General features: G+C 36.8%; 1 protein-coding gene and 1 long non-coding RNA gene across 10 annotated transcripts; one reads left to right on the plus strand and one right to left on the minus strand.

Annotated features, from left to right (window-relative positions):
* Positions 1-26,302, minus strand: LOC110839763 (poly [ADP-ribose] polymerase 1-like). 9 transcript variants are annotated; one of them, XR_015537885.1, is made up of 9 exons: positions 25,997-26,302; positions 21,516-22,231; positions 20,309-20,347; positions 8,023-20,003; positions 6,915-7,117; positions 2,528-2,734; positions 2,124-2,243; positions 1,765-1,920; positions 1-1,300 (listed from the first exon to the last, which is right to left on the minus strand). XR_015537885.1 is itself a non-coding variant. In XM_087358859.1 (9 exons), exons 4-6 carry the CDS (start codon positions 8,119-8,121, stop codon positions 2,698-2,700), a joined length of 354 nt encoding a protein of 117 aa, XP_087214985.1. In that variant the 5' UTR covers positions 8,122-20,003; positions 20,309-20,347; positions 21,516-21,853; positions 22,529-22,670; the 3' UTR covers positions 1-1,300; positions 1,765-1,920; positions 2,124-2,243; positions 2,528-2,697. The 9 variants fall into 9 exon arrangements, 2 of the variants coding, with proteins under 2 accessions (XP_087214985.1, XP_087214986.1); XR_015537884.1 differs by lacking the exon at positions 25,997-26,302 and adding an exon at positions 22,529-23,032; XR_015537887.1 differs by lacking the exon at positions 25,997-26,302 and adding an exon at positions 22,529-23,031 and having other exon boundaries at positions 21,516-22,194.
* On the plus strand, positions 4,535-5,077 carry LOC147872162 (uncharacterized). The gene is made up of 2 exons (XR_015537899.1): positions 4,535-4,611; positions 4,861-5,077. It is a non-coding gene; the product is annotated as an uncharacterized LOC147872162 (long non-coding RNA).

A 26,302-nucleotide genomic window follows, 5' to 3' on the forward strand; every position in this document is an offset into this window, starting at 1 on the left:
GACTATATAAAGATTCCTTTATTAAATGAAGATGGTTAAACAGCAATAGTACTTGTGCTGAGACGCCTGGATCCTTGACTTCCCAGAACCAAATCGTGAAGATCGGCGACAGCGTGACTGCCTCCGATAGGTTGTGAAAGCGTTATCCCACCGATACTGGTTTTTGAAGTGCATATAAAGGCCTCGGCAAATGGACCCCCTATGAATTAATTACAAAAGAGTTCCCGGTTTCGTCTTTTGCCAACTCAAGGATCCACTGTCTCCACACTGACAAATCCATTACAGTCCAGCGAGAACAGACATACACCAGAAGACACGATGCTTTTAGGGATGGTCTGGTTATGCAGCAGTACCAGCCATAATGGTCCCACAGTGGAAAGCAGCGTTGACATACATTGCCCAAGATCCCCATTGAAACAATCTCGGAAATGATCCTCAATAAGTGGTCCGCAGTTCAGATGCGACAGCATTGTAGTTGACCCTTACTCAGGCCTGGATGACTCTTCTGTCACTACCTCATGAGGAGTGCAGTAGCTCAAACCTCAATCCTCAGTTAGTGGCTTTATCTCTGGCCTGGTGCTTGGCTCATCTTGGTGTGAAGTAGTTAAATTTTTCCACATTGTGTGCAAGTGACATTAGATAGAATTATAACTGCATGGAACTATTTTATTTTACAATACCCATCACAGGCACCATGGGTCAGATGCGTTAAGGGATACTAATGGTCAGACTTAATTAACCTAACTTTGAAGTTATTCACGTTGGTGTCTTTCTTGCGGTTGCTATTGAAATGCTTATTGTGTTGCAGTTATTGGTTATTCCAGTTCTGGGGTCACATAGGCACCACAATTGGAGGAAAGAAGTTAGAGGAAGTGCCTTCATTGAAACAAGCGCTTCAAAAGTTTGAGAAAATTTACAAGGAAAAGACAGGGAACAATTGGTGCAGAAGACACATTCCTAAGAAAGTTCACGACTGTTACTACCTTGTCAATGTGGACTATTCTCAGGTAAGATTTAATTGTTATGAGATTGCTGCACTCCTGATTCTGATATGAATAATTCTAGCCCTTAAAATTTAAAAACACACTCTGCTAAAAGTCATTCCCCTACAAATAACATATAAACTATAATGGACCAGTGATGAGCACTCATGCTTCATATTGAGGAGTTCCTGGGCTCAATTCTCAGCCCAGAGACCAGCTATCCTGACTGAGGTGTTTTGTGGTTTTCTTCAGTCCCTCCAGGGAATTGCCAGGCTAGAGGCATAGTCCTGCCAACATTCTGCTCATTATTCACTGCACTGAAATGATATGCCAAGCTGTAGAGTGGAATGAAGGATGCATTCACTTAGATTACAAAAAACAGCTAACTTACTGATTGCTATGTAGCTTCTGTTTGTTGTACTGATTAACTAAAATTTCTGTATTCTGAACAGTTTATTACATCAGTGTGATGTGACATCCTTCAAATAGGCAAGTCTAGCAATGCCAACTACATTCATTAATCAAATGATCTGTGTAATGGAGACATGCTGCATATTCTCCGAGGTACAAACAGAATTTTTAAATAGTAAAGTGAAGCATGCAACTTTCAGTAAGTTTACAGTGTGGAAAAATATTTATCACCAACTTCTGTTACTAACCCTTACTTTATGACTCTAGACAAGCCACATAGTGGAAAGGTCTTAGGAAGAAGATAATCTACATCTTTATCACTTCCAAAGCCTGCTTAATTAACAGGATTTCCAAAACTCTGAAAACATACTTATACATTTCCTAAAGCAACTTCACACAGGAGAAGCAACCCAACTGAATTGTTTGGAGAAGTGCAGCAGTAGTTGGCAGACTTGGACACCATGTCTGCAAAGTAGATCCTCTTACCAAACATATAACCTGTAACTGGTGGAGCAATTCGCAAACCCTGAAACAAATGTACAATGTGATGTTACAAAATTTACGGAGCCAAAGATTTCTGCTCGATATAACAAAGTTCTTGTTATAGACTGTACTCATTCTTCCATGGTTACACTGTGGTCTGTTGCTGCAAGTGAATGTTAAGATACCTCAAACGTTAAGACTTCTTCAAATATTATTCACACGGTTATAAAATTTGAACACTCATACCTGAGACAAAATGCCTGCAAAGTTAATTAGATGAGATCAATGCCACAGCAGCTTCCGGTTGTGTAACTTTTTGAAAGGTTTGTACCTTTTTTCTTCTCCACTGCGCTTAAGCTTGAATACCTGGAAAAAGAAATCTGTCTATACAATGAAATACCAATAATCCAGCAAAATACAGCACTTCACAGAATGCTTGTTTTTATTTCTCATTTCACAAGAAATAAACATCATTATGGTACAAATGTACCACAAGTCTAATGTTCAATTAAGGCAAGAAAATTTACGTGTTAAGGTCGTGTGAAAATTGTGAAAAGTAGGCATTGTGACTGTTGAAGTATTCAGTTCTCATGACCATAGATGGAATACAACTATTTTCATAAAAATGACAGACTGGACATTCAACATACCTCCAAAATCTCCAGGTCATAATGAGTGTTCTTAACATACTGTTTCAGCAGCTCAAACTCATCAGTGTTTTTGTCCAGTACCTAGATGTCGGTATTGAGCTTAGCATAATGAGCACCCAGAGGGTGCACATTACCATCAGCATCACCTTTCTGCAACTTGTATGCACTCTCTACTTCCATGAGGCTGTCCAACATCTCTGTCTTTTGCTGCAACATCATAAGTAACAATACTTTACCACTACAAATCGGGTGTATGTATATGAAGCTTTAGGAGTCAGGATAGCTCAGTCACTATAGTGACTGGCTACGGGCTGGATGACCGGGGTTCGATCCCCGACAGGAGCAGAGTATTTTTCCTCTAGCCTCTGCGTCCAGACTGGCTCTGGGACCCACCCAGCCTCCTGTCCAATGGGTACCGGGATTCTTTCCTGGGGGTAAAGCACGGCCGGGGGCGTGATGCTGACCACTCACACATTCACCCCCATCTGGTGCCGAGGTCAAGAAAGAGTAGGAGCTATACCTCCACTCCCCCCAAACAACCTACATGGCGTGTAGCGGGACAGCTTTACTTTTTTATATATGAAGCTTTAACAGTGTTGAAATAATTGCAACTGTTTAAACTCCATATTCACATCCAACAAGAACACGTGCAGAGAATAAAGAGAATTACTTTAGAAAAACTATACTGGAGTTCTGAAGTTATAATGTAATAACAGTAACTTCAGTACAATGTAAACATCTTATTAACACTTCTGTAGTTGCTTACAGGGTTAAATAAGTAATAACTATATTTATATACAGTGAAACATCGATGCATCGTTTTTGGCGGGGGTGGGAAATAAAAAGATGAATACGGGAAAACGATAGTTGCGGGAAAGCATTAAAATTTTTAAAAAAAACTGAAAATTTCTCTTTCAAAGTTACTTCTTTTTACCAAAAAAGTCTTTAATGGACAACTGGTTTGTTGAAACTTACGTTTTAGGCCAAACAGAGCCCTTTCCACGTTCAAAATGTTTTCCTCGTCACGTTCACTAATATTACGCACTTCACTTTTGCCAATGCAGCATGTGCTTCTGCAAAACTCGGCACAGCTTTGGGCTCGCATTCCTCGTCTTCCACTTCCTCACCACTCCCACCCCCTTCGCGAACAATAACAGGAAGAATGGAAATACTATTACTGCCGAACTCAAGGAAATGTAGCTGTAGAAGACAGGAGATGAACCAGAAGAATGAAAAGTGTCCCCTGCCTTTCCTTTGTACTTATAATAAAAGCATTTGTGAAGAAATTCACACTGCACATGCCATCTGGCATCACTGGAATGAAATATGAGTGCACCCTAATTAAACTCGTAAAATTTCTGACAATGGGCACAGCCATTCTCTCCAACTATCACCCCTTCACCCTCATTCCAAAAGAATAAGTGCTGGTTGGGCGACATAACAGGTTACCGCTACTGCGTATTCCAAAAACATTGTGCGTCTTTCGGTATTAATTTATCTCAAAACCCAGCATTTTAATTTCTCAGAAACGATCATTGCGGGAAAATTGTGGGCCAGGACTAAGATTTTTGAACGATCGATGCGATAAAACGATAGTTCGAGGAACAATAGAAGCAGGAAAATGTAACATTATTTTATATGGGGTGTATCCGGGACCGAACAAAACGGACGATGCATCCGGGAAAACGATAGTTCCGGGACCGATGGATAGAGGTTTCACTGTATAACTGCATGGAACTATTTTATTTTACAATACCCATCACAGGCACCATGGGTCAGATGCATTAAGGGATAATAATGGTCAGACATAATTAACCTAACTTTGAGAGTTATTCACATTGGTTTCTTTCTTGTGGTTGCTATTGAAATGCTTATTGTGTTGCAGTTATTGGTTATTCCAGTCCTGGGGTCCCATAGGCACCACAATTAGAGACAAGGAGATAGAGGAAATGCATACTTTGAAACAAACGCTTGAAAAGTTTGTGAAAATTTACAAGGAAAAGACAGGGAACAATTGGTGCAGAAGAAACATTCCTAAGAAAGTTCAAGACTGCTACTACCCTGTCAATGTGGACTACTCTCAGGTAAGATTTAATTGTTATGAGATTGCTGCAATCCTGATTCTGATATGAATAATTCTAGCCCTTAAAATTAATAAGAACACACTCTGCTAAAAGTCATTCCCCTACAAATAACATATGAATTATAATGGAGCAGTGATCAAGAATGGTGGATCTGATACCCATTGAACAGCCTTTGCAAACCATTCTTCTGAATGTCCTTCAGCTGATCTCAATATTTGTACATCAGTTCATTCTGTGCTTTTATTTTAGAATTGTCATTGCTGACTTCCATTTTCTTTGATGGGCCTGGTCTATCATCAACTGCATCAGCTTTTTCTTTCCTTCAACAGTGCAAGACACACGTCTATAAACAAGTAGATCCTCTAACCTAACACTGCAAAATTGAAAGCTCCACATTCAAACACTGCAGTTAAAAACATAAATTACTACAAAAAATAAATGAAACAGAATAAAATAAAAAAAAAGACTGCTGATCATACTTTCAAATCATAGAAAAACCAAACTATGAAATCTATCATACCATTTTAACAACTTGAAACACCAAGTGTCACTTTAAATTCACCTTACTTCCTCAAGTGAATATCATTCAGAAGTAATGGGATGCCAGAGTACAGAAGAAAAACAAATTCATATATTGTGAATATATTGGCGAGACTCCAGTGTATTGCAAAGTGGTAAAGAAGTATATTAAGTAAGTAAATTCTTCTTGGGCTACCAGTGGTTGAAATGTGTGTGCAGAGCAAGCACTTGATTCCACACACCAGTCCCTATTGGCTAGAGTGCAGCCATAAGTAGGTGGGCTCTGGTATATATTATACCAGGTCTCCAATTTATGAGGTTACGGTTGTGCTTGCATTGCGTTATCGGCCGCTGCTGTTGACGTAGATGTTCAAAGTGACTTCCGTGTGCTTGCAAGCAAGTTTCACATCTCGTTAACATGTTTCGAAATACTCGACGAAGCTCTACTTGGGAAATTGTCGAATATTTTCTTTTTGTGATTTAAGGTAAAAACAATTAATGTAATAACATGTATTAGTGACGAGAAATATTCGTAGTTCACTGTTACTTGCGGCACCGAAACTGACTCGCCCGTGACTCACGCGTACAAGTCCCGCCTACGTCAACAGCAGCGGCCGATAACGCAATGTAAGCACGACCGTAACCTCATAAATTGGAGACCCGGTATATATATAACAGACTGGATCTCCAACCACTTCAGTACCCTGAGGATGAGAATAAAGACAACTCACAAAACGTTGGTTTTTTCACCTTTCAAACACCGGACACAGATGGTAGCCCAAGAATTTATTATGGTAAAGTCAAATTATAAATTCAGTTCCAAGGTTGAAATTCAGTACACTGATGTTCCACATCCTTTTTCACTTGTTACAAAGACATGCAACAGCACACCACAAAATTTTGTCTCAAAAAAAGAGTGCAGAATTATACATGGCATAAATATGTATCTACATGTAACAACTCAATCATATAAAAACAAAACATAACACATGTTGAATAAAACAATCGACTATCAACTTGTATGTATGTATTATGAATCTTAATTAGAAAAGATAAGACGTTGCCTTTTTCTAACTACAACATTTGAATATACAATTTATTATAAAAATCCAATGCACACTTGAAACCTGGGGCAGCAGAGCGGTTGCAGAACACACAACAGTATTCAAAAAGAACCTACATACTGAGTTGTAAAGTTTGCATCAATTACAATGTTTAATTATGTATTTATAAGTATGAATAAAGGCAGCTCATGAGGAACAACAATAAAACACCAGCGAATATTGATGCATGTAGGAAATTCACAGTAACCATTGTAAGAAGTCTTTTATAAATACCAAATTATACCAAATAGTTATTCAAAGTTGTCATAATTGAAATTGAACAATTAACAGTAGTTATGATATTAGATTCAAATAGCAACAAACTATTTTAGAAAAAATTAAATAGAAAACAGACACAGTGATATCAAACTTTACAATGTGATCAGCACTGATGCTTCTTATTTGGAATTACCCACCAACCTGTCAATGAAAACTGTATAATATGGAGCTGATAAACACTATTAAACAGAGAAACAACTGAAACAAATGCTCTTAGAAACATGGAAATGTGGTATCCACCAACTGTATTGTCTCCCTACCTACCAGCCTCCACACATGGTATATAGACCAGGTACATGGGGTGTAAACCCCCTCTTTTTTTCAGAGTAGAACACAATTTAATTGGCTGCCATCACTGAAGGGTTAATCAGTATTATATTCTATTTGCGATACACCACTTACTTTTCAACTTTAGGCAATTTGTTTTTCACCAATTGCTGATCTTTTTCCTTTAAGCTCTCGATACCAGGAAGACAATCCCCAGATTCCCAAAATTCCAGTTCATCGCGCAGTTCCGCAAAGCATTCAACGTAGTACCACCGCTCCTGACCACCATACATTTTTGCATTCTCACTTTCAAAGTCCTTTGAAATTCGTACTTCGCCCTAAAGAAAAAAGTAGATTGATGAAAGGCTTTCTCATAACTTCTGTCCTATAAAAATGGAATCTTCACAAAGTGTTCTTCCCACACCATTTTCATAAATACAACAAGACACCAAGTTCACATTAATGGATGCCCCCCCCCCCCCAGTTTACATGTGCCCCACCTAACTATTTGGCCTCAAATGGTTATCTCATTTTAAAATATAGAAAAAATGTTTCAAATAAAATGTACAGTGACTAATGGGGTATACAATGAACAATAAAATATTAATTATGGGCTCATTGCTATGAAGTTATCAAGGTCATCTCTTCTTTCGAATGGAGTCATTTTTAATTTTGAAGCTAAAATTACAGCAAGATTTAAGATGACTTCACAAAACACATTTATTTTTTATGTACCATTACACATTATTTGAAACTTTTTATTACTTTTATGCATTAAAATGGGAGAATTATTAGATTTTACAGAGTTAGGTGGGACACCTAAATATATACATTTTTCTTTTGCCCTAGTAATTTTCCATTGTATTTAATGGTCTTGGTAGGACTGTAGAAAAACGAAATAATGTTTACAAATTAAATCCAAACAAATTTGTGTTTATGCCAATGATATCTTCGTTACAAGAAATATTCCAGTATTAAAAGAATTATTATTTGCAATGGGAAACTGAATGAAGAAAAATGGGACTAGAAATTAATGAACAGAAAACTAAACATCTGAAGGTGCCCTCTTCACAAGCAAGAAGATACCATCAAAACCTAACAACAAGTGATTTTAATTTTGTAGGTGTTCAAATTTTCACATATTTGAGATCAGTTATGGACAATGGAAATAAAATGTGGAAATACATTCATTTTAAAACAAACCATGCATATTATGCACATACTAAACTTTTAAGGTATTTACTTGTGTCCCAAAACTTCTTCTTCTGTGGCTCTCTGGTCCATATTCGGTCCATGGCTTCCTCAATTCTCCTCTTCCACTCGGTCCCATTGTTACGTGCATTCTATCAGAGGCTTTGATTGAGGTTTTGAAACATCTTCCTTTTTACGGTGCAAGGTTGTTAGCCTTGTGACCAACCCCCAACCTGGAGGACCAGGGTACCTGTCTTAGTCTGACCTCTCCCCCTCAACCAATCTGGCTAGGGAGGCCCTACCAGTAGCTAAGCTACCGCCAGCATAGCTCTTGGGATCACCGAGGTACTCAATCCCCACCACCACGACAAGGTGCAAGTACCATTAAGTGGGGTGTGTCCCAAAACACTAAATCAAAAATAAACAAAACTTTAATAACACCTATTCTAAGTAATGAATCTCAAACTTGGACAATGACTTCAAAAGAAATGAAGGCCCTTAGAATATTTGAAAGGAAGATTATTAGAAGAATTTACAGTCCCATAAATGAAGGAGAAAGCTGGAAAATAACTAATAAGGAGAGAGGATATGTTAGAAGGGGAAGATATTTTAAAATTTATAAAATCTCTCACATTGAGATGGTGCAGACATATTGAAAGGATGAATAATAACAGAAGGCTTAAAAACATAATGACAACTAAAATGCACAGAACAAAAGAGAGAGAGAGAGAGAGGCAGACAATGTAAAAGATGGATAGATGAAGCTGAAGAGAACTGGAAGATTATGGGAACACAAAATTGGCATACAGTGGCTAAGGATTGTCACGAATGGAGGAAAAATGTACTGGAAGCCAAGGTCCACAACAGACTATAGTGCCTGAGAAGAAAGAGTAATTTTTAATTTCAACATATTTAATTCCACTAAAAACCAATACAATATGAACATTTATATGTTTACTGTAGCCCATGGGCCACACCACCAAATCAGGAAACAGTGACAAAGTTGCAGGCATTCCTAATCACCTTCACAGTGAGGTCAGAATATCCAGCACCCAGCTGTGCTGAACATGGTGAACTTGCTAGAACCAAGATTCAGTCATCAAAACATTATTCAGCTGCATATAATAAATAACATAATACTTTTTCACCGTTACTAACTCTCTCACACACACATCATACGCAAAGACCAAAAACTTATGACATCATAATATTTATAACAAGTTGAGATAAATAGTTGATACAGCAATAATTTCCTACCTACCTATTTTTTTTTATCTTCTCCTGATCCTCCCATCTTTGGGATTCAAAATGAGAAATATCACCTACTGATTTTGGCCGCTGACGTCCAAAGAAGCACATATAGTGGTACCAGTGAGGTGTTTTTCCATCAAACATCAGTGACTATAAAAGAATTTATTAAAAAAGAATGCCTTATATCAAATAAATCATTAATTGTTATTTATGTATGATGGTTATGAGTATTAGCAGCCACCAGTAATACCCACAAAACATTCTATTACATTTAATACAAACATTCAAACACACAGTGCATATACCTGACAAACATGTGAGTTAAGTATAACCCTATACTTGCAATTACGCTCTGAAGACTGCCAATTTAATGTACATACAGATACATGTATGCCATGCTCCCTATTTCAAATAAAACTTAACAGAGGAGATATCGCACCAACACGTATGTATACACTTCTTCAAAATATACGTCTGACTAGCTCATAAATACATGATTATATCCCCTCCCTCTAGAAGTGTTTAAAATTGGGCTTCAGTTTTCCTTTGAGTTCTACAGAGCCCTCAGTCCTTTAACAACATATGCCACTTTGTACAACATAATTATGCAAGCAAGAAAATGCATCATACAGCATGATGAATGTTATTCCATCTGTGCAATCATGCCAATTGGCCAGACACATTCAGTAACTGACATCATCGGAACAACATATGCATACATCTTTATTACATTCCATGGATCCATGAGTTAGTCAGATGACATTAAGAATTGAAATAAGTCATAATAATATAACACATAAAAACAAGTACAATCCATAGTATTAGAAAGCTTTTGTTTCTACATGAATTGCACATATTTCAAAATCCTGTTATTTACAGTGATGGGATATATGTATTTTATTTATACATTTATTTTCCTTAACTAGTATTTGTACGTTATATGGACCAATTATAAGACACCTCTAAGCTAAGTCTTAAACGTGGCGGAAGCCAGTTATATTGTAAATTCCTACCTGAACCATAACGGCCAAACGCAGTGAATTTTTTCAATAGAAGATTTGCATCCTTTACATGTTGCACGGCCGCTTTTGGCGTATTCTGCTATATATGGCAAGTCGTCTGAAATTATTTACCGATATTTTGAAAATGTAGCACAAACCGGCACGTAGAGTAGAGAGTAGAGTGGAGTTTATTTACGTTCCATAGATCCTTCTTAGGACTCAACCAAAGGATGTAGAACATGTCATTTCATACAATATACATACACTTCAGAACTTTCAACACAAGTACAAGAACGTATTTCACATATCAATGTACATAAATTTCAGATTCTGCAATACAAGTATGAAAAATAATTTTACAAATCAATATACATACGAGGTGCGATCAGAAAGTTTCAAGACTGCGCATATAAAACCCGTACACTTATCTCAGGTATTAAATTCATCCATCACCCTCGAAGTAGTTCCCCTGGGAGTGAACACAACGATCCCAGCGCCGCTGCCAAGCCTGGAAGCATCCCTGGAAATCTTTCTTTGTCAGCCTGTCAAGCACCATCTGCGATTCTGCCTGAATCTCTTCTATCGTCTCAAATATCCTTCCCTTTAGCTGAATTTTCATCTTTGGGAAGAGGAAGAAGTCACGCGGAGCTTAGAAAGGAAGTTGGGGTCGGTTCTTGCAAGATCTTTGAGCTCCTGACAAACGAGAAGTCGATTCTGCTTCTGGTCCTCAGACAGAATGCGTCACATGTGGAGTTCTTCCTTTAGAATCAGCTGACAGGTCCCATAGCCTATCCCAACAATGTCGCACAAGTCGTTGATGGTACGACGTCTATCTTCGTGAATGGCCTGCTGAATCTTCGTAACATTTTCGGGCGTTGTGTCGTCCAGAACGCTCATCATCATCGACAGAGGTTCGGCCATTTTTAAAACGTGAATGCCACACAAAACTTTGTGCACGACCCATTGCGGATTCCCCAAATGCTTGCTTTAGCATTTCATAGGTTTCCGTAGCCGTTTTGGCGAGTCTTTGGCAAAATTTGATGCACATGCCATTCCGAAATCGCAGGAGGGTCGGTGTAATGCACTACCAAAACGCCCGTAACTAAGAAACAAATGCTAATTCGATGATTCCGGCTGGCACACTGATTCACTATGAATGTAGGCCCAACCTCTTAGCAGCAGAAGCTCGTACTACATCCAGTTCGCCCTCTATTGACACAGTCTGGAAACTTTCTGATCGCACCTCGTAAACCTCAGAATTTTAAATATAAATACAAAACTTGCTTTACATATACGTAGATTATGGATATAAAGCTTAAACATTTTCAGCAGAGATAAAATCATCCACAGAATAGAAGGAATGAGTAAAGAGGTACTCTTTCAATGCAGGCTTGAATACCTTTATATCATATTTTTATAGTTTATAGTTTAGATGCGTCATGTTTGTGTTTTTAATTCATACATATATTTATTCTTCAAGTCTATACACAAACTATATTAATATTGATGTTAAAAATTAAAATTGATATAAATATTTCGCGCTATTCATCGTTTCCTCGATGTTACAATTTGCGCTACATATTACAACTCTAGGAGTCTATGAACTGACATTCACCTGATCAGACATGACCAGCCGAGGACACACGACACATCAAACTCCTGAAATAAGGAACAAATAACATAATACGCCACAGAATATGCAAAAGAATCAGAAGATAATAGGAACATCCACAACTACAACCTACAATCTACAAATACTGAAAAGCGTGCATTAAAAAATATTGAATAGTTTTAAAAATAAAACCTGAAGATGATGCTGAGACATCGAAACATGTTGTAATATGTAGCGCAAATTGTAACATCGAGGAAACGATGAATAGCGCGAAATATTTATATCAATTTTAATTTTTAACATCAATATTAATATAGTTTGTGTATAGACTTGAAGAATAAATATATGTATATACTTTATATCATAATTTAGACTTTTAATTCTTGGTGGAAGATTATTAAATAACTTGATACCTGTATAGTACACTCCTTTCTGATATTTAGTAAAGTTAGCATTTGGCACATATAGATCATATTTACGTCTTGTATTTAAATTATGTACATTTGTATTTCTTTTAAATTTATCCATGTTTTCCACCACAAATGATAGCAAGCAGAGTATAAGTTCACTTGCAAGTGGAAGTATATTAAATTTACGAAATAATTTTCTACAAGATACCCTGCTTTTGACACCAGCTATTATTCTAATTATTTTCTTTGCACGTAAAAAACTTTATTACTGTCTGTTGAATTTCCCCAAAAGATTAATCCATATGACACTACAGAGTGAAAGTAAGCAAAGTAAACTAGCTTTAAAAGTATCTATTGTCATGAGTGGTACGACTGTTCTCATGGCAAGGCACGCTCCATTTGTGGCTCTGCACACATCAGAGCAATACTAGATTGTTCTGCATCACTGCTGGTCTTGTTTGCTGTATCTACCGAAGTGTGTGAATGTGATCATGCACCCCACAGGGATGGCAACTCTAATACCAACCTCCATCTAGTGCTGAAATCTAGAACGGTGCAACTTTACATCCATGCCCCTTATATGCCTTCATAGTGTTGTTACCTGAACAGTTGCTTTCAGAAATGATGCAATGGTTACAGACAGCATCTTTCTCAGGTTCAGTGTTCCTCTCATCACCACGTTGCTTGCCAACAGTCGCCAATGAAAACAATATATTTATTGAATGGTTGAGTTCTTACAAACACACATCCTGAAATATTGCTGGTGGGTCAAGAGAAGCATGTTTTCTGTCTTCTTTCTGCGATTGGGGCATATTTAGCACTAATGGGATATAATGAATAAAAATTAACTTTACTCTCTTCTGCAGCCTTTAATTTCTCAGCACCATATTTCAAAACATTACCAACTTGTCCTTTGATCAGTGACAGGCATATTTATTAATGCTTTTAGAAATTGTCTTCGTTGATTCTGGTATGACCATAAATGGTCCTTGCCACACTGTAATGGTGAAAGTGGGGTTTAACCTCGCAGGCCTACCTCAGTTAAGACAAAAGTGGAATGACATATTTTCCAGACGCAATCTGTGATTTTATATACTTCACTGAATTTTATGTTTGTTTATTGTGAATACAAATACATTGTCGTATAGATAATTACAGTACAGATTCATTGCACTGAGTTATAAATGTTTTCATTACTTCATTATCATCGCCCACGTGTCACTGCTTACACAGGATCCAGCTGACCATATATGACTTCAGAACACCACTAAACTTGGTCACCCTGGGTTAAAGTCCATCCAGCAACCCCATAGTACAAGGGTTTAAATCCTCTATTAACCATACAATAAAGGTTAAATATTCACATATAAAAACTGTGGTCAAATAAAACACATATGTCTTAACCCTTACGCAAAAATTGGGAGGGAGGATATCTTCAAACCCACAATAGGCAGCGAGAGTCTCCATGCACTTAGTAATTATAACGGTGTTAGAGCAGTAACCTTCGCTACGTCAAAAGACTTAATTGTAAAAAGTACAAAAATTTCCACACCGTCATATTCATAAATACACTTGGACTTCTCCAGGTGGCAGCACACACAATCAAATAGATCATGTTTTAGTAGATAATAGAAGGCAGACAAATCTAATTGAAGTGAGGTCATTCAGAAGAGCAGATTATGACACTGATCATTATCTGGTGATATCAAAAGTGAGGAAGCGGCTTTCAGTAGACGAACTAAGCAAATTTCCACACAGAAAGATTTGATTTGAAAAAAATAAGTGAGGGAAAGGCGAAGGAACAGTATCAACTTGAAATATTGAATAGGTTTCAAATTTCAGAGACGGATGAAGATAATGAAAGTGTGGACATCAACAGGGAGTTGGAAAATGTCAGAAACTGCATCAAAAATTCAGCCAAAGAGAAACTAGGATACTACATGAGAAAGCAAAATATACCGTGGTTTGATGAAGAATGTTCAAAATTAATAGATCGAAGAAAGCAAACAAAATTTCAATGGTTGCAAGACCCAAACAAGACAAATGCGGATAATCTACGTAACGTGAGACGTGAGGCTAGTAGAACCTTTACGAATAAGAAAAGGGAATACCAGAAGGGCAAAATTGCTGAACTTGATGCAAATAATAAGGAAAAAATATCAGAGACCTGTACAGAGGCATTAATAACTTTAAGAAAGGATATCAACCCCAGACCAATTTGGTAAAGGATGATAACGGCAATTTGCTTCCAGATCCAATAAAAATTGTGAATAGATGGAAAAATTACTTTAGCCAGCTCTTAAATGTTCATGAGACTGAGGATATCAGACAGATTAAAATACATACAGCTGAAATGTTAGTGCCACAACCTAGTTTAGATGAAGTTGAACTAGCCATTGGGAAGTTGAAAAGTTATAAATCTCCAGGTATTGATCATATTCCAGCAGAATTATAGCAGGTGGCAAAGGGTTGCATATGAGGATCCATAAGCTTATTCAGTTAATTTGGGATAAGGAAGAGATGCCACAACAATGGAAGGAATCCATAATTATTTCTATTCAGAAGAAGGGGGACAAGACTGAGTGTGGTAATTACTGAGGAATTTCTCTGCTATCAACCTCATACAAAATTCCATCAAACATTCTTTTGGCAAGATTAACTCCATATGCAAATGAAATTATTGGGGATCATCAGTGTGGGTTCAGACGAAACAGATCAATGATTGATCAGATCTTTTGCATTCGTCAGATACTAGAGAAAAAATGGGAGTTCGGTGGGACCGTACATCAATTATTTATAGATTTAAAAAAAGCCTATGACTCTGTGAAGACAGAAGTGTTATATAATATTCTTATTGAATTTGGTATACCAAAGAAGCTAGTGAGTCTAATAAAAATGTGCTTAAATGAAACCTACAGCAAAATTCGTATAGGTAAATATGTATCTGAGACATTCTTCATCAAGAACGGTCTAAAACAAGGAGATGCTTTGTCTCCATCGCTATGTAGCTTTGCACTAGAATATGCCATCAGGAAAGTCCAAGATAGGCAGGAGGGTTTGCAACTGAATGGGACACGTCAGCTATTGGCGTAAGCTGATGATCTTAATTTATTGGGGGACGATATAAATACAATAAAGAGGAACGCAGAAGTTTTACTAGAGGCTAGTAGACAGGTGGGGCTAGAAGTAAATTCAGAAAAAACTAAGTACATGTTAGTATCTCGTCATCAGAAGAGAGGCGGGCAAAATTATCTTAGGGTAGCTAATAAGTCCTTTGAAAGGGTTACAAAGTTCAAATATTTGGGAACAACAATAACAAATGAAAATGACACTCATGAGGAAGTTAGGAGGAGATTAAATTCCAGAAATGCTTGTTACTTCTCAGTTCAAAATATTTTGTCTTCCCGTCTGATTTCTAAGAACCTGAAAATTAAAGTATACAAAACAACAATCTTGCCTGTTCTTTTGTATGGGTGCGAAACATGGTCTCTCACTCAGAGGCAGAAACACAGATTGCAGGTGTTTGAGAATGGGGCGTTGAGGAGGATATTTGGGCCTAGGAGAGAAGACGATGGGGCATAGAGAAAACTGCATAATGATGAGCTTAAAAATCTGTACACCTCCCCCAATACTGTCAGGGTGATTAAGTCAGGAAGAATGAGATGGGCGGGGCATGTAGCGCACATGGATGGGACAAGAGGTGTGCACCGGGTATTGGTTGGGAAGCCTGAGGGGAAGAAACCGCTGCAGAGACGTAGATGGGAGGATAATGTCAGGCGGAATCTATGGGAGAAAGGAGACTGAATTTTGTTGGCCCAGGACAGGGTCCGGTGGAGGGCTTTGGTTAATTCGGTGTAGAACCTTTGGGTTCGGTACAGCATCTAGTTAGTTAGTTAATGTCTTAACCTTTTGAAGCTATGTTCATCTAAATACTATACAGTCAAACGTCGGTTCACGAACTTAATTCGTTCCTGAAGGTCGTTCGTAAACCGAAACTATTTTCCCCATAGGAATTAATGTAAAATGGATTAATCCATTCCTGGACCCCAGATGATTGCTTATTTAAAATTTTACAACAGTACTTTGTGCACAAGTTCTTAAGAAAGAAATCATAGCCAAACATGAAAATGGTGTTCGTGTAGCAGTAGCAAGCCGCAGCATAAACATTTTCAATGATAATGGCATGTGTCACTTTAGAAACATTTTAAAACGTAGACAAAAACAAATCACACTGGACAACTTTTTAGTGAGACAGAGGCCCAGTGAGTCTGATGCAGAGTCGAGTGGTGCCAAGAGACAGAAAAAAGAAAAAGAATCCCCTTCTAAACTATAACATCTCACTTGCTCACCACTTTCCACTTACACCATCAACTCTCCTCCTTACAAGTACGGTAAAACTAAATTAAGTTTTCGTCTATATTTGATCTGCTTAGTGTTGTGTTTATCTTTTTTGTGACAGATTTAATGGTTTCCATTGATTTTGTGTTAAGATCTATCATGATATTGGTATTTTTTCTTTTCACTTTGCTGCTATCATTGTCTTTCTTTGGCCCCATACTGGATCATTCTTCTACGAATACTGCCGACGCTGATATTCCCAGCTTATCGCTCCACGATGTTGACGGCTTGCGTGTTCGTAACTTGAGACACAGTACGTCATCCGAGACGCTTTGTGTTCGGAAAATTTGTTCGTCATCCAAGGCATTCGTGAACCGAGGTTTGACTGTATACAAATTCAGCCTTTACAGCCCAAAAACACATCTTCATTACAAAACTGATTGGGTAATACTTTTACGGAAATAAACACTGATTACTATGAGAATCATACAAAACATAAATACAGTGTGGGAGTAAAATGCAGTCACTGAATATTAAAACAAGCACTGAATATGGTTACCGCTAGTTGTTAAAGGGTTAATGAGTCCTAAATAGTCATGTACAAATTTTTTTGTGGTGAAACATTTTTAGATCATTTATAAAATTCTATTTAAACTTCATGCAAAGTTGGGATTATATTAGATGAACAGATTCCCAAATTGCATTTGTCTGAAAAAAATTAATACAGACCCCTCTCCCATATATTAATATCCATAGAGTATGTCACAATTTAAATGTGGATGATCAGATAGCTGTTTCCTCATAATAACAGTGCAACAGTTCCATAATGAAATGAAAAATATTATCAAGAAAATCCCAGTACCGCAACAATGAGCATACTGACCATAGGGCCCACAGCTAATATAAACAGACCACACAGAACTGTGTTTAGTTTCAGCTGTGAGACATCAATTTCTGTGCCGATGAGCCCAAACAACTTCCATATCAAGTCGTATGTGTCTGCCACAGGATTCTGCCAGGTTAGATTACACAATTACAAAAATGTTACAACACAGTACATTTAGCATGTGGCTCTGTCACCTTACGTTTCCTAAGACAAGAAATATTCTCCCTTCTAAATTCCTTTGCATCCCTGTAAGCAAAATGGGGTTATTGATGTAACATTCGTGTCTTTCTTCTTTCAACCAACTGCCTCATTTCCATGAAACACACAACGAACACATTGCCTTTGCAAGCTACACTTCCAAATTTACCACTTAGAAATATCAGCACAGCAGTCATGCAAAATAGGGAACTGCATAAATGAGGATTTAGCCTGTAGGAAAATAATATAAATTATACTATCATAGTCCATGCAAAGAATTTTGGGAAATATGAATATAAACTTTTATGCAAATGGGAAAACAAAATCAGCAAGATGGAAGTGTTAGTCGAGGGTACGAGAGAAGAATGATAGATGCTCATGGAACTATTAAATGGTGCTCAACTGCACATGAGCACGTGAAATTCAGTACGGCAGTAAGTCATGGCAGAAGGCCTTAATTAACACTTTTGAGTGCTGATACTTATTTGTACGCTACCAGTCCCACAAGCTGCTTTTAAAGTATTTCCTCATTGCTCTGACTTATCAGATTACTTGAAGTGATATTCTCTCTCTCTCATCTGAAAGATATATTTTGTGTTTGGAAAACAAGTTTGTCAGTTTGGCAGACAAACTGTCACATGGAGGCAAAGGTAATGTGCTATTTGTAGTGATGGTAAAAAAGAAAAAGTAAGCCTTCTCACTCAATGATAAGGTAGGGTAAAAATAATTATGCATGCATTAAAACTACAGTAATTGAAAAAACTAAACACAGCAAAAAAATACACAACACAGGATGTTAGTAAAAATGCAGCACTTAAAAAGTTTTTAAGTTTATTATATTTTAGCTGCCAAGACATTCCAGCTTTCTGTTGAAACCTAAGATTTGTCTCTTTTGTGTTCCTTGAAGCAATACTCGTCCTGAGCCAGCTCAGTCCAGTTTACATCATAAAAGAAATTATAAATGCCCTTAACAATGTTGTATGTATAGGCCGTTCGGTGGGACATGAGCTATGGCCTTGGTATGTGCAGCGTATCTGCAGCTCGAACAGTGGGTGGGGTGAACTCAGAGCTCAGTTACAAGGCAGACTCGACCGAGTTCACTTCGTGTGGTAAATTCCATTTCAATAACATTGACCCATTTATAATAGACCTGTTATATTCATCGCTTTTGTTTCTACTCAGCACGAACAGAATGCAAAGCGTGGGCAGAGGTGTAAAGAAAATAGTGGGACGTAAAGTAATACACAGCCAAAGTAGAGAAATGGTGATAAGTGTTTACAGTTTTATGAAGAAAGAAGCTGACAGCGGCAGTGTGATTAACGTTAATCAAATACAAAATCGTGTTTCTGAAGCTACTGGTGTGTCCATAAGTACTCTGAAACGAATTTTAAAAGAGTACAAACATAATAAACGAGTGGGAAAAGAATTCAGCACACCTCACAAGAAACGGCCAAGAAGGAAAATTGAAACTGATGTAGATGATTTTGACAAGTGTGTAATTCGAAGAACGATTAACGAATTTCACACTACACAAGGCAAGCGCCCTACTTTAAAATCGTTGTTGGCAGTAATTAAGAAAAAGATTAACTTCAGTGGCGAGAAGTGGGCTCTTTGGAAAATAATTAGAAATTTAGGCTTCAGGTGGAGGAAATCGGAAAGTAATAGGAAAGTTCTCATCGAAAAGGATGATATTCGTACAGCAAGACTGTCTTATTTGAGAAATATAAGTCGTTACAGAAATGAGACGACAATGATACCAACAGTTGTAGCAGTAGTGAAGAAGAGGAGAGGGAGGAAGAAGATGCAGAAGAAGATAATGGGGAATTAAGTGGAATTGAAGCTTTGTAAAACGTTCGTCAGCCGCTGTAAGTAATTCAATCTGCACTGATGTTTTTGTGTTCAGTAGTACAGAGAAAGGTGTTCTCCTCCGTGCCCTACTACCGCTAGCAGACAGCGTCAGTACCCTCCCTCACGTGCATTTCACAGCCCATGTCTCAGCGAACGACTAATACATAATTATTTTTACAGTTTCGACCAATTTTATTACACTTTTTCTTTGATATGAAGTAACAAATAGAAGAAAATATGGGCATGTATGAGTACAGAGATTGCGTATTAGAAACTGTTAATAGGATTCTGCAGTTGGCTAAATGCAAAATGTCAAGGTCAGCATGAGAACTCACAAAATTGCTGCTCCAGCCTAGCATCTTCCAGCCAGAGCAGGCTACAATGTAAGCAAGAGGACCTGCCCCAGAGTATCCCTCTAGACTACTGCCCAGGACAGCAAATAGTCCACATCCCTCCTATTAGGAAGGCTCCTTCACTAACCACCCTCACCTGTAACACAGACCATTATTACTGTGAATATAATGGAAAGAATAACTTATGTTGCATAGAAATAAGCACAGAGATTTGTATTTTCATAACAATAAACAAATGTATTTGCCCTTTCAGATATGTAACATATGGCATTCTTTAAAACATATGCAGAAATATTCCTTTATAGTGATAAGCAAGCAGTTCTTTTCATAAAACAAAACACAGAAATTAACCTAAAATGGCTGAAATAAGGATAAACTTTATGATGTTTCAAAGCATCAGTTATGGTAAAAAAAAGCTTAAGAAATGTATGTATTGCTTACCTCCAGCCTTTGTCACATCTGTATGCTGGCATCTTCTTTCTATAAAGAAATGCACTGTTGATATCTAACCTGATAGTGTATTAACAAACAGAAAAAATGTATTTACTTGCAATTATTCTGAGAACTGTAAATAAAAACAGTATTGACTGGTGGAATGAAGCACTCATAACCTCAAAATTCTAATTGGCCAGTAAGTTATCTTTTGAAGCACTTTAACATTCAAGTTGCCAGAAACCACAAAAAACAGGAATATTGACAAGTGAAACATAACCTAACAGAAGGTTAATATACAACAGTGAAACATCAAGGCAGGGAAATAAATTATTGTGAATGACATGAAGATTATAATGAATTACATCTTTATGGGGAATGAACATCAAAAGAATTCCTCATCCTATCTCAAAACTCAGTCCAACTGCCAAAGCTATGGGAATATGTGCTAAGTGCTGCATCACATCACCTGCAATCCCACACCAGAATTAGAAAACAGTGCACGGGGGGAGACTGCTATGTTGAAACTGGAACTGACTATCCTGACTGGCATTTTTTGTTATCCTTGACCTTTCCTTTAAAATATGCTGAAATTCTTTCCTCATACAATTCTCTTAGTTTATACATTGTATATTTCATTTGTTATTACGTAACCTCATTCTTGCGAAGTTTCCATTTTTGTAGGTTCCTTATTTGTCATACTCCACAACTATCGATAATTCCAGCTAACTTCCTTCAAATACCTTCTGTCCTTGCTTTAAACAACATTACATATTTTACATACATAATTATGGTAAATCACTTCATTACACATCCAAGGAGTTAACATCTAGAATTGTGTTTTCATAACAATAAACAAATATATCTACGCTTTCAGATATGTAACATATGCAGAAATATTCCTTTATAATGATGAGCAAATGAGTCCGCATTATTAAGAAATATAATGAAAATCTGATCCCAGGATCTTCAATGTTGATGGACAGACAGACAACACAAACAAAAGGGCTAACGGGGGTATTTTTTAAAATTTCAGATGTAGACGCGCCTATGATTGATGACTCTCGTATGTAGTTATTTCACTGCTGCAAGCTTAATTACATTTCTTATCAAAAGTTGTTGTTGCAAATTTTGTTGTGTACTTTAATATAAGGGGTGAATATCACACTATATTTAACATTTAAATTTCTACATACTCATGGAATGGAATAATTACCATGCTGTGCCCTATCCCCTCATTGCCTCAGGGGCCAAGTACTGCGGTGTGCTGCAGATGGAGTATGTTAGTTTATCCTGCTAACAAAACATTTTACATGTGACAGCACTTTAGAAAGAGATGCCACTCACTAGCTGTGGTACTGGAAGCAGAACATTGAGGACTGCTAGCACTCAAGATTGCCACTGGAAGCAGCACAGAGCCAGTTCAGTTCTGTTTCTCAAACATCCAGCTTAATGTATATTCCAGTCTCCTTGGTCTTAGTGATTATGTCCTTGAAAGCATCCATGAAGCTGAACAATGCATTGGTAACACTTCGCTTTTGCCAGGCCACTGTTCTGTGAAGACATTCAAGAACGCAGTCTGCCATCACAAAAAGATCAATACAGATGGAAAAAACATTTTTGATGGTCTCAGTTTAGGGATAACAAAATCTGTGCATTTTATCATTTTCTTCAGCCATTTGTTATGATTTCTTCAAAAATAAAAAAGATCTCCGATAATCTTGATACAAGAATCGTATGTAACACCAATGATGACTTGGCTGAGTTTATGAGTTTTGGTCAGATATTGGCTGTTCATAATTGTAAAAGTTTGTACACAGATAAAAGTTAAAACTGTAACATCTTCAACTTTCCTGCATTTAGTGAACTCGTGTTGAGCTGCAATCATCTTGCTTCTGTAACAGTCACTGCTAGATGGCTCAGAAGTCAGGCCTGTTTTTTTTAAGCAGAGAAATGCTAATTGCACTTACCGCCTACTGCATCACTTCACGGGAAAATTTAATTTTATTGCTTTATGAACATTGTTTACAATAGCTAAACGCTGAATCATAGTGAAGACAACACAAGAGAATTTTGTAATAATTTCTGCTCTACGTTCGATTATTTGACAAAGTTTTGCAAAAAACACGTTTGGCAGAATTTCTCTGTATGTCAGGCGAATAGATAAACATATTTGTACTTTCACATGTTATCATTTGTATTAAGAATAACGAACACCAACTTACTTACCAAGCAATCTGTTAACTTCAAAACTTAGACTAGACATGCCTACAATGAGATTTTCCTTCACCACAAACATACTACAACAACTCAACCAGCCATAACAGTTCTAGACTGTTTGTATGGCGTCACCAGAGATGTCAGTGCGAACAGAGCGCGCTCAATTCAAATGAAAGATAATTAAGGTGACGGCATTGTCCTCTAATGTACCCGAAATCTTCTACGGGGAAACGACGAGGCCCTGTAACAGGCATCATAATTACAGGCATGTCCGAATGTACCTTTCAAGCACAATGTATATTACAATCAAGGAGGCGCCTGCACCTCAAATGGCTTTCTCCTTGGCGACCTGCCGAGTTCCTGACCGTAGGACTCAATGGTAATGTGTTTAAATATTTCCATATATAGGCTAATGTGTAAACACTGTTTAATTATATTATAGAAATTTACAAGCTGCTGTAAACTAGATAGAGCCTTTTCTGTTGAGAGATTTTTTCTAAATCCAAATTGTTCCTTTACATGGATGTTGTTTAAGTTTAAAAAATTATTTACTCTCTTGCACATAACTTTCTCAAAAATTTTAGAAAATGTTGACAGCAGTTAAATAGGTCTGTAGTTAGAGATGCAGGATTTTTCACCCTTTTTATATAGGGGTTTTACTTTTGAATATGTAAGTCTTTCAGGAAACATTCCTATAGCCATTGAATGATTACAAAGATAACTTAATGGAATACTTATATAATTAAGTTTAAGTACTTTAGATGAAATTCCATCATAACCACATGAATTTTTTGACTTGACAGAAGTTATTATACTTTTAATTTCATTTGGTGTGTGTGGTAGTAATAAGATTAATGTTCGGAAATCAATTAGGAATTGCCTTAGCCAAGAACTTCATTGCATCTTCGGTTTTTGGGGTATTGGTGTCACTGCTGTTCATTCTTTCTACAATCGTTAAAAAGTAGGTATTAAAATAGTTAGTTATAAGTTTAGGATCATTTACTGTTATTATTTATCATTATTGGTGGGCTTACAATGTCTCTAGATGGTTTGCTAGTATCTTTTTTTTACAATTTTTTACTTGTTTTCAGATTACCATCAATTTATTGTAATGCATGCTTTTAGCTTCTCTAATAACTAGAGGTAAAATTTTCCAATTTTTTCTATAGTGTTGCTTCAGTAGTTGGTTATTACTGTACCTGTTATTTAGGTAAAGAGCTCACTTATATTTGCATGTTTTGATGCCTTTAGTTAACCATACATTGGTTTCAGACAAATTTTTCTCTGTTTTAGTAGGAAAACTTTTTTAAAATATGCTTAAAAAGATGTTTAGAAAAGAATTGAACTTTGAATCCATATCACCACCACTGAGTAATAATTCCCAATCTTCACTACTGAGATGTTGTATAAATTCATTTAAAGTGACTTCATTCATCACTCTAGTTACCTTCTTATCATTGTGAAAGTTAGAAATAAGGTTTATGTTTTTTACAACTAATAGCTGAGCATCATGATCAGATAGTCCATTTATTACTGATTTAATGGAAATGTGTTCTAACCTGTAACTACCTACAAAAATATTTTCAATGGCAGAGTTGGAGCTATTTTGAATTCTTGTGGGAAAGCTAACTGTAGGTGTAAGACTAAATGTTGCTAAAAGAGAATTTAGACATTAATTATGGCAGCTTTCAGAGAGATAGTCAATATTTATATCCCCACAGATGACAAATTCCGTTTTCGGTTTGTAAAGGTAGTCCATAATGCTGTTTAACTTGTTAATAAACATTTCAAAGTCACCTGTTGGTGCTCTGTATATTGCTAAAAAACATAATTTAGAAAAATTTATATCAAGTTATACAGCACAGTATTCTATGTCCTGCTCCTTGCAAAATTGCACTAGCTCTATCTGGCTAAATTTTAGATTATTTTTAACAAATATACTCACTCCTCCTCTAGCTAAATTTTTCCTGCAAAAACTACTCGCTAGTGTGTAATTGTCTAAATTTACCTGTAAGATATCTGGTGCTTTCAAATGATGTTCAGTTAGACAAAGAATATGTGGTAATTTGGCACTTTTAAGAGAAATTATCAATTCTTCAGTTTTTGGGAAAAGTCCTCTGATGTTCTGATGGAAAACCAGGAGATTTTCTTTCTGGGTGGTTTCTAAGTTTTCGGTTGTAAAGCCTCTAATGTTCTGATGATATAACATGAAATTCTTATTTTGATTGTGATCTAAATTTAGAACTGGCTTATTCACAGTGACTTGGATATCTTTCAGGAATTTAGTGATACATTTGGGCTTTAATTTAAAAAAGGCCTAGGTCTTACACCAGTGATTACAGGAATCTTACCAGTATTTGGTTTGCACCTAATCTCATCGGCAATGAGTTGCACAAGCTTCTCCTTACCCCTTGAATTTAGGTGCAATCCATGTCTATTGTAGTCATACCTATTCACAGATGACACATCAATTAATCTAATGTGCGATCTGTCCGTATTCCAAAGCGCATGCTCATGTCTCACATTTGCACTCCTAACCCACTTGCTCATATGAGGCCTGTCATGACGCTCGAGAAGGCCAACAAAACCAACATTAGTATGTAAGCTTTTCCTGGCAATGCTGTCCATATAATTTTCAATCTTGTAATTTATGTCCCTGTCAAGGCTATTTCCCGGTCCTCCCACTATAATTACATTATCATCCTTAGTGAAATCTTTGCTTAGTGTTTCTAGTTCCCCAACAACATTTCCAAGTGTAGCATTGGGTTTGAATATATTTGTAACCTTATATTCATCCCCTAGGACTGAGTGAAGATGTTCACATAGTCCCCTACCATGACTACTGCCTAAGAGCAGGACCTTCTTACATTTTTTAATCTTAATAATTTGTTTTCATCTTTTTCCTTTAACTGAGCAGCATCTGAAGGTTCTGACACAGTCAAAGCCTCAAATTTGTTGCTCAGTTTAACAGTAACGTTTGAACCCTTACTGGAGCAAACACTTTTGTTTCTGTGTTGCGATTTGGCCTTAACTTCAGTCCAAAGAGTGGACGAATAGTTACATTTAATATTAGAGCTGTTATCAGCTTTCAAACTAGCAATCTGATCATATGCCAAAGCCAACTCCCTCCGTAGATCCAAAATAGTTTCCTGTTCCCTAACTAACCTGGCCTGGTTACACATCAAACAAAACCATGGCTTAGCTACATCTACATTATTAACAGTGGTGTTGGCACATTCCCAGTGGAACAACCAATTACAGTTATCACATAATATACCTTTACAGACTTTTTTCCGGCAGGAGCCACACTTGCCTGATAACTCATTAGACCTATTCTTATCTTCCATATCTTAAAACTTACTTAAGTTACAAAGGCTTAGACTAAAGAGAACTATTAATAACAGTGAACAGATTGGAGATGTGGATCTAACTTATGTCAAGTTATTATATCACACTTGAACACTTCACTGAACTTACACTTAGAATCACAAGCACTTTAAATGGAATATACCGTTTTACTGCACTTCACTTGGATTCACTTACTGTAATACACAGCACTTCCTATAATTTTACTTCACTTCACTTAAAATCAATTGATTTATTTTTTAGGTTAGGCCTAAATTAGTTTGATTTATCTGTAGCTTAAAGATATGTAATGCAATTAGTACTGTAAATAAAGCATAAAACCTAAAAAAACAAATATAATTTATAACACAGTTATTACAAAAATATGTTACACTAAATCGCAAACCACGGGTCTGTAAAGGTACAATTTGGCTGCAC

Source organism: Zootermopsis nevadensis, unplaced genomic scaffold, assembly GCF_977971745.1.
Source record: "Zootermopsis nevadensis isolate Lab colony 2312 unplaced genomic scaffold, Znev_1.0 Znev_ptg000030l, whole genome shotgun sequence".
NCBI classification, from domain to species: Eukaryota; Metazoa; Arthropoda; class Insecta; order Blattodea; family Termopsidae; genus Zootermopsis; species Zootermopsis nevadensis.